General features: G+C 38.6%; 1 protein-coding gene across 1 annotated transcript in view; it reads right to left on the reverse strand.

Annotated features, from left to right (window-relative positions):
- Window positions 1-8757: 8757 nt before the first annotated feature.
- Window positions 8758-15526, reverse strand: part of TBX20 (T-box transcription factor 20) — a 34151-nt gene continuing 27382 nt past the window's right edge. The window contains exons 7-8 of the mRNA XM_058035942.1: window positions 13396-13505; window positions 8758-9098 (exon numbers count right to left, since the gene is read on the reverse strand). Coding sequence (XP_057891925.1) covers window positions 8758-9098; window positions 13396-13505 — 451 coding nt within the window. The remainder of the gene's footprint in view (window positions 9099-13395; window positions 13506-15526) is intronic.

Consider the following 15526-nt stretch of genomic DNA (forward strand, 5'->3'; position numbering starts at 1 on the left):
ACTCCAAAGCCCTCGGTACATGTTCAGATATTATCAATGCAAATCTTACAGCCAACAATTTGCATCAAGATAAAAAGTAATTCCTCCTTTGGCTGCCTTGGGCTCAATCCATGAGAGAGCACAGGAAGAAATAATAATTGATTTGTGATAATGTATCAACCATGTCTTTAAGAGAAACAGAAACTGCTCTCCCACACTCGACTTTTACACCAGAGCGAAGACCAGTGAAGATCACAGAGTTCTTGTTTCAGGAAAACAGGGGGAATTTTCATAGGAAAAACTCAGATTGAAAGCAGTTCAATTTCAGTAACCCCTGTGAAGCACAGACTGCCAGTTTAAGCATCACAATTTACTCTACCTCTGCGAGAACTCAAAGAGAGGGTTGTTTCTGATGACACCAAATACCTAAATGATTTAGTATCTGTACTAAAATTATGTATGCATTGTCTCTAGAAGCTGACTGGAAGACAGTGCACACTAGAAGTAACGACAGCATGAACTTCACCAATTCCATATAATTCCTTTCACATCATTTAAGATGCCTTAAGACATGGAGACAGGTAAAAAGCACAGAAATCATTCTAGTTTGAGGTGACAAAGTCTAGAATGATTTTTGTGCTTTTTACACGTGTCTTAAGGTGTCTTAAATGATGTGAAAGGAATTAAATGGAATTGCTGACTTCTGAAACGGGTTTTTTGTATATACTTTGTTCCTTTTCTGGCTGTCTCAGAACAGCTAACCAAAGTTAAACATCCAAATAGACAAGAGCCACAGCTGTTCAAGGAACTGTTATCAACTCCACCTTTTGGGGGATTATTTGTTCCAAATGTCATCAATTACAGATTCAGCTGCAAGCATTTTCCCCTTTTTTAATTCATCTTACTCTTTGAGCTATGCTGCAGTTGTTGGTAATTTAAACAGGCAAAGAGACCCCTGCATATCTGAGGGCATCCATTCAGTTCACAACCATTTCTGCCACTATCCTTCCTCAAACACAGGAGAACACAAACCTTTGAAGGAGGTGCTCATGGAGTTTGTGAAAACATGATTCAAACCCAGGAGATTCTCTAGGACACAACACCTTAAAACCACTTAGAATTACTGCATATATTCCTGGTAGGCTTCACAATGGAAATAAAAACAATTCAGTCAAGCAAGAGGCAAAATTTGTTGCTTGAGAATGGTTGCTTGATTTTAATTTATCAAATTAGTTATTCAATGCAGTTCCTACATTGAAGAGACCTATTAGAATAGACCTATTTCCCATCCTAAATACTGGATATTGATGTGTCTGACTGTTAAATTATATTTTATATTAACAAATTTAAAAATGCTACAGAGGTGATATATCTAATACTCTCTGCATTGGGAGAAATCATTAACCTACTCTTCAAAAAAACCTCTCTGTCCAACTTTTCTGATAGGCATCCCCATAGATTTTTTCTTGGTTCCTCTGGTTATTACTCTGGAGAACAAGGACCAGATTCTATACTGCCTGCAAAGGTCCCTAGAGCCTCACTGACCAACCAGTACATCAATGGCTAACTTTAATAAAGATCTTGAACATTAGACCACTGTCAGTTTAATTTTTAGAGTTATTATTAGTGATTATTGTTAGCTTTTATATATTGAACTGTTGGCATATAATCTAAATATTTTATGTGTATTTGAAATGATCATGATTCAAAATATTGGTTTTTGCTCTGTAGTTCAAGTATACCATTAAATCATGGATTCATTGTGCTCCTGCACAGGAAGTTTAGAAAATAGCATCTCCAAATAATTTGTTTTCTGCACTGCTTATCTCCAAGATAGATAATTTGGATATAAATCTGTTTTCTAAATGTGATACACAAGGCAGCCTACAGTCATCATGACTACTCCTCAGTCTGTTCAAAGTAACCCTATGGGAGACAGTTCAGAACCTTCATTTTTGTTTAATCCCCCAGTTTCTCTTTGGAAAATAGCAAATAAAGGCTCCAATTATAGAGGTGTTTGTTGCACAGACAGCTTATTCCCAAAGGTCTTGATTCTGCGAAGCATGAGGAGTTTTGCTGTTGCAGAGCTTGAGCACTGATTTAATTTTACACAAGCAAGGCTGCTGATTTCATTGGCATAACCATGTCTTGAACCGGTGTGCAGCCAATAGTTCAGATTCAGGAGAGTGCCAGTGCACGTGCCTGGTGTTACTTGTAATCCAGAAAGCCCCCTTAGCCTGAGGTTAAGCAAAAGACTTTCACAGCATTGAATATCCATGAGAGAATGCAGCTGTTTTGCTACCAAGATGCCATAAAAATATAATGCAGAGACAAAAGGCATCATACAGAGTTACCAACTCAGCAATCCATCCTAATTTTCATACATTCCCAATGTTAATGAGATACATTAATGCCTGGTTTCAATTTAGCATAGTTCAAGGTAGATTGGAATTACCTGAGGCTGTTACCTCCTTGCTTACACTTGCAAACCAAGACGATGCTGCTGCTGCTGCTACTGTTCCTTGGAACCTCGCAGCTCCTCCATCCCACTGAGCCTCTTTGCAAACCAGGGATCTTGTGATCTAGCTGCAAAACTCCCAGCAGCTGATCTCCATTGGGGAACAAGATAAACTGCGGGTGCATAACAAAAAACTTTTCGAGCAACACGAGGATTTTGTCAGAAGCTGCTTTAAGGGAAGGCCCTTGTAGGAAGCTTGGAAGAACCTCAAGAGATCATTTGATTGTCCTAAGGCAAGATTAGTTTTAATCACATCCTTCTTGAGTAGTGCATGTTCAACCTGTTCTAAAAGACCTTGAATGATAGGTATTGCTCCTTATACTCTCTAGGTAATCCTGTACTCTGTGTCACTATCTTTCTTCTTTGAATACCTTAGATAGAGTCTCAGGTAACTCTGTCTTGCTTTAATATATGCTATTATAATTGAAATGAAATCCTTTTAAATAAAAGGCCTGCTGTATTTATGGAGAGGAATTTGCTCCTCACTTCTTTACGTTCTTTACTTGTCCTGACTTAACAGAGCTAATTCCACTCTCTTCTTATACTGCCTTTCCTAGGTCTGTATTTACTATCTTGGGGACCCTGAGAACCCCATATTTCAGCCATTTATTTGAGTTCTGCTGGCAGACCCAGGAGTTTTTATGAATATGATTGCAAAGCATTTTGAAAAAGAAATCATTTGTGCAACTCCATTCAAGCTACAATTGTATTTAACTACAGTACAACTATCACTCCATATGAATCCAAGACTTAGACTACCTTTTGTAGATGAGCAGCCCTAACAAATTGTGTGTAATCTCAGAAACATCTGTGACTGGTTCCACTGCCCTCAGCAATTTGGTTAGAGGAAAAAAAAACCAGAAAGATTTGGCTAAATAAGAATGATATATCAAAACACCCAATATTTTAATGAAAGAAACTGAATATCCACACATTTGCACTTCTGTACAGTTTTTGTGATATATATATATAATTTTAAGCTGTTTACAAATAACATTTAATGCTTCAAATATTACATAATGTTGATATTATATTTCTAGCAGAAATAAATATATTGCACTTAAAAAGAAACTTTTCATTAGATGTTGCTTCATAGTTTATGTTCACAACTTTTTTTCCATAAAAAGATTTCCCTCTACCCCCACCCCATACACACAAACACACACTTCGGTACATGGTGAATGTGCTCACGCAATGCAATATAAACAACAAAGTCAACACAGCAAACAGAAGAACTGTGGTACATTCTGTTAAAGAGGCTACATCCAGTTTTTTTACCTTCCTTATTTTTAAACCATATCTTTCCTCATGTTTCTGAAGGTACAATTAAAAAGAAAAAGAGTGTTTAAATGTTGCTAAAGGTAAAATACAGCAAACTGTATTTTTTGTCCTTAAACTATCATAAAAAGTTACTTCAGAGCTTATTTAATTCACTGCTTAGTTTTCTCTTAAAAAGATAAAATAAAGAAAAAGAAGTTGTCTGATCTGATAATCTAGAGATTATATGCAAGGACATTTGATTATAGAGTAATACATAAATCCTCTGGCCAGTAAGTAGGTGGTTAGTAAAGAAACCACATCTCCTGCAGCAGAAATGCTCTGTAAAGAATTGTGTGAATAAAATTTCACTAAAAACAAAATTAATTTTGCAGTGAGTGTCATCCCCCTGCAGATGATGAGTATATGCACTGTGGCCACAACTTCCTCAAGACAAAAAGCCGTAAGTGTTACACTGATCTCACTGTTGCTTTTACCCTTATCTAGGAGTAAATTACCACAATTTATATTGACTTACACTTTTGGAAATTATCCCAGGTTTTTGCAAAAATTGTCATTGATATTTCTCTTTCTGTATAGTACACACATATGAAGAGGGTGTACTACATAATCAAGTTGCCAGCCCAAATACTTTTCAGTTAAAAAACATTCCTTTTCAAGTGCCAATTAGTGTTTGCTGGATGTTGGAAATGGCAACACCTTACATGTGTACATGTTGATGCAGTGTCCCGGCCTCTATGGCTAAAACTGTCTGTGAGAAATTCTGCAATTGCATTCTGAAGGTTGTGGTACCAAGCACATCAGCTACCATACAACTTACCATCCCTGGACTCATGAAGAAGCATTTCCATTGGGAACTCTACCTTTAGCTACTTGGTCTATGCTTGTTATTCGATTTGCACCCAGAAGAGTACAACTGAAACCCAGTGGCATCGATTTGCTGTCTTTGACAGTGCCTCAGACAGTGCTGTACAAAGCAATGCTGCAAACCAAAGAGGTAAGTTAAAAATGGGAGGGTTTATGTTTGGATTCTCAGGGCTCCAAAAGTAGAAGAAAAAAATATTCAGATAAATACATCCAAATCAGTTTTGTTAATATATGAGATGCTTTTGTTGGATTAAAGACTGGAGGGTGTTGACAATCTATGGATAAAATGGTAATACAGGAAAAACACAAAAATACTTGGAACACTTCCAAGTAAAATCTTATCATTCTCTTTGAAAGGCATATTCAGGCATGTTCTCTCCACTCTTCTTAAAAAAAGGAAAACAGCTCTTCCCCCCGCCCTGAAAAAAAACCCAAACAAAATCAAACAACATAAACCAGCTCAGTTTTTCTGAGCCAAGACAAAAGCTCATAAAGGTGAAGAGCACTTCTCATGGGATATAAAACGTGAATTGCATTTGGAGAATAATTTTAGATTATATTTGGCATTCCTAGCCCATCTACTAACAACAGATGTTCTGTCCTGAAAGTGATGCAATTTTGACAGCCATATAGCAAGTCCTTAAATAAATTACTGGGCTATTGTCAAAGTGGTGGAGTTTTGTTTTTTTTTTTTTTTTTAGCAAAAGTGATTTCACTCTTTAACCAATCAATTATAAATTAGCATTCATTTTCTTCCAGTTGTGAGGTCAGTGCTAAAGTTGGTTTGTACTTGAGTTTTAATCTTTCCTGTATTGTTTCTATATTGTTGCTGTCATTTAAGTCACTGTTCCTACTGCCAGACCTTATTTTTAGACGACAATGAGGAATGAAATCCTGTCCCCATTAGAGTCAATAAATTTCCATTTGACTTCAGTTGCATGGAAATTTTATTCCTGGAATCACTCCCATGCTTCCCCAGGCCTACAGGAAGGTGAGGGGGACATGGAGCAGCAACTTTGTGAGGTGGCAAGACCTCTTCACTGGATGTCCTTTGGCCTCTGTGAACTTAATCCCTTTAGCCTCAAATCTCTGCAACAGGTTTTGTAGGTAAGACTGTGAGGGCAAAGAAGAGGAAGTGAGGAATGGACATTCCTCACTATGGACATACCTATGGACACATCTCATTCCTAGGGAAATTGGTCACAAGCTACCTTCATTCCCTTGCTTGGGACCTGCCTATGATTCTGCATTAGTGAACAACCCAATGGGTTTCTGCTGCAAAGGAATTAAACCATCAGAGAGAAGCACAAGGAGGGATGAGCCCACTGAGAGAGACTTGGTTTGACTGGAAAAATCAAGCTGTGGATTTTGACAGATAATTCTGCATCATCTGCAATACAAAATTCATCAGAGAGAATTTGGAAGAGGTGTTGACTTTATCCTGTTTTTATATCAAGACAGCCTACTGCCATGTTATTTCAGATATGAATCACACTTCATTTGTAGTAGAAAGCCCTTTCATTTAACTTTTTTTTTTGTAAATGAAGTTTTCAAAATCCAGTTTCATTCTCCAGAAAGAGCCTGGAGAATTTTCTCTGAGACAATATAAGGGGGATTTCTGCATCCAAATATTGGTGATCTCAGAGCAGGGACTGGGACAGGGCTGAAAAGATTGTGCAGTTTGTTTCTGTGAATTTGGTTCATGAAGGAAGGTGATGTATGAGCAGACTTTATGTCACATGTCGACCATGCCTAAATCAGCCCACCTGTTTCAAACTTGTTTCTGGGGTCAAATAAAAGTTGCCCACTCACTTGACCCTTTCCAATGGAAGTATCAGCAGTAAAACTCCTGGCTTGAGTTCTGAACCTAATCGTATCCCCTGAATTCCATATAAGTTAATGAAGCTGCAGAAGGAACCAGAGAAAAGAAACAGAATTTCCCCACAGGCTTTAGTGCACATCATCCTAGTGTGTTTGTACATCTCTACCAGAAAACTTTCTTCCAAACCTCTTCTGTAATTATTGTTTCTGTAGGGTCATGTTTACTTGAAGAATTACATTCTTGTAGGGTCAGAACCACCTAATTTCCTGAAAAATAGGGGGTTTATCTCAAAACCAGTTATAACTAGGCACAATCTTGCAACATGCACTTTTCCTTTAAATCTGGTAACCTACAGCAAAATCTAATATTTGGGTACACCAAGACAAATTCAGTGTCTGATTCTGAGCCATTTAAATACTGCAGAGCTTGGCCTGTTACATTAATTTATGGAACTCCTTGTAGCAGGTCTGAATTGTAAATAAATTTTCTTTTTTATTTACATACAGAGCACAGGAGTTGCAAATTGGCCCAGGTCAGTTTTCATCAGCAGGTCCAACAGTGATTAATGGGGAATTAGGGTGATATTGCAGATAACTTGGTTGAAAAGGTGGTTGAAATGGCCAGCTTGAGAAGATTTTTAATTCAGCTACTAGAAAATACATAATGGTGGTCTTTTTCTGTGGGATGCATATGCCTTGCCTTGCACTTTTCAGAGATGAGAGTAGGTGACTCAGTGTACAGCACTCCGCTTTTTACCATGTAACACCAATACAGAATGGTGAAAAGCAGAGGACAATAAATCTCTTTTGCGTTCCAGCTCTACAGAGGTCTGTAATATATGAAATTATATATGCTAGTTCTCTTTTGTCAGTAGATGCATTATCATCTACAGCTTGGATGCAACTCACACAGAAACTCTGTGTCAACTTATTATTTACAGTTGGAATCCCAGCTCATGCCACACAGAAAACCAACATCACACTATTATTCTTTCCAGTAGTGCAAAAGATTCCTGCTAGCTCTCTGCAGACAAGGTCATTATTTTCTTATGCCTCTATAGCTCCTCCATGGCATCAGACACAACATACTAGAAAAAGGGGACAGTACTTTGAACAAGAGCCCCAAATACTAACTGAAAAAAGTCAGGCATGAATTTAAAAACACTTTCATGTGAAGCTCTGTACTGATATTTTCCCAAGGTAACTCCACCATTCTAGTGGGACATGAAAAAACTGGTAGTTCAACCCTCACTTTCCTGGCCAAGGCGATGCCTTGTATAATAACAGCCATGACCAAACCCAACAAAATCAGAACAAGTGGAAAGATACTCCAATGCCACTCATACCAGTCCATTAATTATAGTTTGATCCACAGAGTCTGTAGACTGATCTAGCCTGAAAGCGGGTTAACTTGGTACACATGTGCAGCTGGAAACAGGTCTTCAGTGGCACACACAGCAGTAAACAAGCACTGCTTTAAAATAGGAAATCTTGGGTTTCTAAGTTTAAGTAACAGATTTTTCCAAATCAAAATTTTTCTTCATTGTATCTTAACTGACAGTTAAATTGTTCCTCCTCAGATATTGGACAAACTTCCTTTTAGACTGAATGACAGAATACATTATTACTACTACAGTTCTGTAACACAGTTCTTGTTTTGGAACCAATAAGTGTTTTGTGAAAGAAACACAGAAAGAAAGAAAGACTTGTTAATAACATTCTCTTTGTGATTATATTAGCAATTAGAAATACTGGTTTTGGTGAATATATGCCAGTCTTAAAAAGGACAGTGGTCTTCTCCACTTTATCCTGTTTTCAGCAAATGTATGCTGAGATAGCCTAAAACATGCTCAAAGTTATAGCAATACATTTTTCTGTTTAGATGCTCGTCAGTCACAAGAAGAGATGAAGATGAGTAAGAGTATTGCCTTTTTTAGAATTCACCTAGCATATGAAAAAAGACCTATAGACAATTAGTTTGTACACTGCTGCTTAAAGATAATCTCTTTCCACTAGGTATAATGCACCTTTGTAACAAGCTGCACGCGACCAAAGATCCTGGGGACTTTGGGATCCATTTTGGCTGGGTTACACATAGATCTGTCAGCAGCTCCAAGCTGCGTGCTCTCTTCTTGTGATCCCTCAAGAGAGGAATCTGTATCCACGATGCATTTTCTTAGCTGGTTTGTCATGAGTTCAGCGCTCCTGCCACAGGCCTTTCAGGAAGGTCCCTTGTATTTTGTCATAGCAAACTTGCACATTTAAAATCTCGTGTTCCTCTTGCCGCACGTCACTCATACAAACGGCGTCATCACTGCGGAGGAGTGACGCAGTCCTTGGATAGCTGCATAAGGACCCTGCTGAAAATAATGGTGGTACCTTGGCATGTGGAAGGATGGGAAAGTGGGGCCACTGCCTTGCATGGAGCTGGCTATAGCAGAGGGTGTAAGAGGCATTCCCAGGCGGCTGTACGGAGGCAGAGATCCTTGGATCGGGTGAGGAATGGGTGTAGCTATGGAGGCAGTGCTGGTACCCAGGGCACTCAAAGACTGTGGATGCTGAAATCCTGGGAAACTGGTTGAAGAGGAAACCCAGGAACTGAGGGACAGGTTATCAGATGTTGTAAAGGCTGACCCTGCAAGCAAAGAGAAAGAATACCTAACATTGGCACACGAAGCTGGTAAAGTAGGGAAAAGGGAGAAAATTAGTCCTTCACAGCGAGCCTGGTTTCAATGACCACTTGTCATTGGAAATACTTCCTACATATTTCAGTCTTTAAAATATTATTTGCTGGTTGCTGTCTTAGACGAATTTCCATTTTCAGAAGCTGGTTGCAGTGGTTTCAACAGTAAAATCAGCTTTGCGCATTGGACGTTTTAGATATTAAACACTGAAGCACCTTGTAATACTGCCTCTAAACACTGAAATATCTCCTCTCACAGGGAAGTTCACTGTTTTACATCCCTGTTTGGAAGACATACTTGTAGATTTTTACATCAGATCCTTAGTAGAACTGTTGTTTTGGGTTTTTTCCCAAAATTTCAGTGTGGGAAAAATGCAGAAAAATGCAATTTGCTCTACAAGTTTTCCCCTTTTTTTAATCCCAGTAAAACTTGTCAACATTACATCTTTCCAGTCAACATGATTCTTTCCATAATATAGAGAAAAAAATCCAAAAAACATAAATGTCAAAGTATTTGTTGTTTTTCCATCTCTAATAAACGACACCAGTGCTAATTCATAGTAAGAGGTGCAGAACTTGCTCTGAAGGTAATTATCTACTTTAGATCAAATGAAAGTGTTCTGTTTATCATTTTGTTTTGGGTTTGTTTAATTTGAAAAATTTCAAAACCTATTTCCACAAATCTTCCAACTCTTTAAAATACTTTCTGTTTCTTGAAGATTGAAGAATCATTTAAAAAAAAAAGAAAAATTATTTCTTGAAATTAGAACTAATTACTTGTGTTGACAGTAAAATTTTGGGGAAACAATAATCCGTTTGGATAATTACACATGGTCATTTTCAAATAATCTGATGACTGTGTTGTCCTTCATATCTGTAGTTCCTATATGCATCTGGTCATCATCATATGTCTGATTTCTAGAAATGGGAACTACAACAAAATGCTACAAATAAACTCATCGTATTCCTCTTTAAACTATAATTTACCTCTTGTCTCTTATATATTTTCTTACTTGACCAGCTTTCTTACTTTAGAAAATAAATTTCTTGGAAAGACTATTTGATGAAATATAATTTCAATTCAGTATTGCAAAATATTCGGAGACAACAAATTTTGTAACAGGTGCTAATTTCATAAATCTAATTCAAGAAGGGAGGTTCATCCAGACTGTAGAATGAAAACATATGAAGATGTCTATCCATCAAGGAAAACTTACTGGAATTAAGTAAAGTAACCAATCATAGCCACATACTCAAACCAAACTATAAGCAAAAAAAAACCCCCCAGAAATAAAAAGTGTATATTGTTGGGGCTTTTAAAAAAACTCATAAATCTCTTGTGGGATATATTCTCAAGCCATGAATTATTTTTCCTCTGCTTAATGAAACAAGTAAAACAGCCCAGTAACAGGAAAAATAAATTGTGCCAATTTAGCAGTGGAGATAAACTTGAACCAAATCCTGGTCCTACCGCTGAACCAAATCCCAACTGCCGGGAAATTAGGATCCAGAGCCAAACTCTAAGTATGACACATTACTCACGGACCACAGCAAAACCCTTGTCAAATCAGAGGGTATCTGAGCATTGCTGCACTACAGGGAAAGCAGGGTGCAAATCTGGATTTGCCCAGAAGGTTTTCATTTGGCTCTCTTTCCAGGTGGCTACTATGAATCCTGTGGATGTCTGTGCATGTAGGCACAGAGAAATTATGCATTAAAGAGTTTCCATTGAATTTATATATTTCCTCCTATTTGTTACTTCCTTTGGAATTAGACATCTTGTACTGTAGGTTAGCTGCTTCCATCTTTAGATGGCTGAAATTTGCTGAGCAGAAAATGCTCTGGGAGGGTGCCTAGGTAATTACCAAGGCTATCACTGATATTTATTTCTTTGTTTTATGCAGAATAAGGTGTGTGATTCTTTCTTATGAATGACTGTGAAATGATTGTAGGGCTGGAACATTTCTCCTATAAGGAAAGGCTTATAGAATTGGGCTTGTGGAGTCTTGAGAAGAGCAGACTTTTGGGACACCTAATTGCAGCCTGTCAGTGCTTAAAGCAGGCCTGTGAGAAAGCTGGGAACAAATTTTTTACCATCATCTATCACAAGAAAGGGCTTTAAACTAAAGGTGGATAGATTTAGACTAGATATAGGAATTAAATTTTTTACTGTGAGGGTGGTGAAACACCGGTTGGTGAAACACGGGCTGCCCAGAGAGGGGCCGGACGTCCCACCCCAGTAAATATGAGAGGTGAAGTTGGATGGGGCTCGAAGCACCCTGATCTAGTTGAAGTCCCTACTCACTGAAGGGAGTTTGCACTACATGACCTTTATCAGTCCCTTCCAACAGTAACTATCCAATGATTTTCTTGAGGAACTTCCTCAAGTATCCTTTCCTGCTCCAGCTGATTTGGTCTCTAATTTCAGCTTAGTACTCCACATACCACTTTTTCCACCACCAAGGGAATTAGTACTTCTGAGACAATCAAGGTCTCAAAGAGCTTATAACGCACACCACCCAGCAATGCATATGTATTTGGCTCTCAACTCTCATTTTTGTGGGGAAACACCCATCAGTTTTGCATGCAAGGTAATTTTAAAATTCATTGGCAGAAATGAAAATATCTATGGAATTTCAGTGAGAACATTGTTTCTCTCCTTGTATCTTGGAGGAGTTTTCCTATTTAAGGACACTAGACCTAAAGAGAGAGCAAAGGCAGTACCAGTTACTCATGTGTAAGAGAAGTATGATTTACCTTCTGTGCATGTCTCTGGTTGCCCAGAACACTCACATCCCATGTAGCATATGGCTCCCAGATTAGAAAAAAGTTCTTTGCCATGATTCACAATTTTCCTCACTTACTCATTTGCCATATTGCAAGCAAATGCAGAACTGTACCCTTTTATTACACAGAAAATTAATTGTCATAAAGTAGTATATCCCCCATGACACCTTTCTAAGGACTCTCTTCTGAAGAGGTTTAACAGCCAGCTCTCATACTGAGGTTCACCTGGTTCATTTTGTCACTCCCAAGGGAGGACATCATAGTAGGGAGAAATTTAATTCTTGAAGAGAAGGTGCTTTGCTCTGAGCACTTTCAGCAAAATTTAATACTGTCTTCAACAATAGCTGGCCTGGGATCTAAGCTGACAAGAAGCAAGGTAATTCCCCAGAACTGTGTGAAAGGATGGCATCATAGCAGGTGAACTTGCTTGAGAAACTTCATAATCTAAGGACCTGTACTTGGAATGGATGTGTAAAAACAAGCCCACCTAATCACATTTTGCTGAAGAGCAACTCATGGTTAAAAATAAGTGTGTTTTCCCTGCACAAGTCCAAAGAGCTCATGACCAGAAAGAATGCTGTTATCTTAGCAGCACTGTATGAAGTTAGAGGACAAGACAAGGGCACTGCCAGTCGGAAGACAGATAGAACTGCTTTACCTCAAGTGGCTGTGGCATATCAGGCAGGTCACAAAGTCAACGTGCAAACTATAATGCAAGACAAGTTTTTGCCAGTCAGCAATCCTACAGGAAGGGTTTGAGATCTATTTCCAGTGGTTAATTGTGACAGATGCAATTTCTCCAGTAAGCATCCCTGCAAAGATCAAGTCTGTCTTGTTACTACTTTTGCTACTGCTAATGCAGACAAATTGTTTGATAAAGCATTTGGGGCTAATTGCTTCAGCAGGAACAGCACCTTTAAGAGACTAACACATAACAATTAAACATCAGTTTTTTCAGGGAGCTACCAAATTTTCTTCCTGAGGAAGCAAAGCAGGTTAACCGCAAGTGGGTTGAAGATGGTCAGAACTAAGTCCTCTGTTCACAGAAGGCTGGAGGGGCAGCAAGTGCCACATCTACATGGTGCTTTACAAGTGGTGTGGAGCCCAGCTAGTAAGTCCTGCCAAGAGATGGAGAGTGTTAACTTGTTCTCAGCAATGAAGTTGTTCTCAGTAATGAAGTTTTCTGGTTTGCAGATATCTTGAAGAGGAAGCAGAACTAATTTTCTCCTGACGGCAAAGATTATATGGTCATCTCTAGAATTGCCTCCTGAATTGAACCACCCACACCACTGCTGTGGGCATATCAGATGTCCCAAAGATCCAAAAGGTAGCAAGTATTCTTCATTACATGACTTCATGGCAGAGAGACACACCAGAGAAATGCCACAGTACTGCCTATGGTCCTGCTTTTCTCCAGCATAACTGAGTCACCACAGTTTACATCATGAGCATGTTTTCCTACCTCTGCTTTGTGTTGCCTGGCTGTCATCTCCAAGATCATCCTCTCCTCCATAGGTCCGAATGGGGGATCGAGCATAGGAATGCTTTTGGATAAGGCTCTCCACACTTTCTCTGTAAAAGGAAACAATCGAATGTATCAATACCATCCCAAACAGCATCCTATTTTGTTCAGGTAAATACAGTGTCTTTTCCTGTCCAGATCACAGCTTTTTTTGGCTCTCCAAAGTTACTTAACAAAAGACTTCTCTCATAGCATGACATTGGAAATGCCAGATTTGGCCTGCATTTTTTAATATTGTGGATCACCGCTTACCAGCTTCTTCAGCAGAGTGAACTTCCTACCGTGCTTCCTGGATGTGGTCTCAGACAGTGAATATCAGAGCAGCGCTCTTCATAAATTTGAAAATGCAAACTCTGCAGTTATTTGTGCTGAGTGATGAGCCTGGGTTCAAAGAGACACCTGTGGTCCAGCTCCTTTCAAACAAGCTTTTGCGTTGCACGTGACCACCTCAATTGCTGCTTTCCCCTTTTCCTGAAAGCAGGGGCATAGATAGGTGTGTCCAGAGAGAACTCAGCTCTGACTATGCTCTCTCAGCATCACAGTGGAGGGCAGTTTGTAGCAGGAAGTCTGCAGATACTACTGATCTCGTGCCACGTCTATTCTGGGAGGTTAGACGTGTCTGCCAGGCCCCTGCCTCGCTGGTAGCACAAATCACTGAAGTCACCCAAACCATTTTTAAATAGAAGGAAGGCATATCTGCACGATAAGCCTTAGTAGTTTGTAAGGAAGATCCAACCTTACACATTCCAAGCGCATTTCCATGTAAGTAGGTGGCATTATACCAAAGATGAAAATGGCCTAGGCACATTTCCTAAATGGCTTTGACCTTCTGTTCCTGTTTAAGAAATCTAAGTAGCAATAGTTGTTTAAATCTGCTACTTGATGAATGTTTTGTCTGAATTTACCATTTGTCCATTCATACTTGCTAATGCCCTTTGCTTAGAGAGTGCTCCTGTTCCAGAAATTCCAAGGAAAAATATTTTTCAAGTAACATGATAAATCACAGTGGCACATGTTTTCCTTTCCTACAGAAAGTCCATTATGGTCATTTTGTCCTTGGTCTATCGCTGCCATCATTACTTATGCTAGTCTCCTCAGAAAAAAATAAATAAAAAGAGGATCTTATCAAAGTGATTTACTTGTGTCAGGATTGGAAGTGGACTGAAAGCAATGGCAGTTCCTACATAGAGGATGATATAATTGGATTACTGCCTTTTAAGTGATTGAAAACAGTAGGCATATCAGGGCTATCTTGAAGAAGATTTTCCAAAGAAAAAGACAGATGGCATTGTTTACATTATGTGCTGAATGCCTCTTGAAACATTGGACTTTCTTCTGAAGCAGAATGTGAAATGCATAGAATTTTACTTGACCAAAAGAGCTATTTCATATGAGTACAGCAGAACAGAATAACAAATTAGACCGGTGTTGTCTGAGTGATTTAGATACTGGTATATAAACATATCATAATCTAGGAATTACTAGTCTATCAAGGTTTGAAAAATAAATTTAATACAGGTGATTGTCTGTATTGTCTCTATTGGCTTTATTTCTAGTAAGGGTCTGCTTATAACAGCAGATATTACAGCACGTAATAATATCCTGATGCAACAGAAACAATGCAGGCTGTAGTTTTAGCACAGTGGGCCAATTTCACCTCTAAAACATTGGATCTAATGGCAGCTTGGGGATAAACTCACCCCAATAAATTTACATTTGAATTACCTACAGGGATTTAAAGCTAAATCAAATGCCCACAATTATTGCAGACTAAATTCTTTCCAGATGGGTTTGTATGCTAGACAGAGAACTCTATTATTCTATATGGTTGTCTTCTTTTAAAGGAAAAAGAGAGATGACTTCTTAGTGAACCCTGAATCTGCAAAGTTTGAAACCAGGGAACTGTGTGGTAGGTTTATTTATTTATTTTATGATGTAGCATTGCAGATAGTATGCAAAAGGTTTTGGAAGATTAATCTCATTCATCGGCACAAGAGGCAAAGGTTTTTATGGCAGAGGGAATGTGGAAACTTGGATCAGGGAAAGCAACTAATCTCACAGAAACAGTTCC

This window comes from Melospiza georgiana, chromosome 1, assembly GCF_028018845.1.
Source record: "Melospiza georgiana isolate bMelGeo1 chromosome 1, bMelGeo1.pri, whole genome shotgun sequence".
NCBI classification, from domain to species: Eukaryota; Metazoa; Chordata; class Aves; order Passeriformes; family Passerellidae; genus Melospiza; species Melospiza georgiana.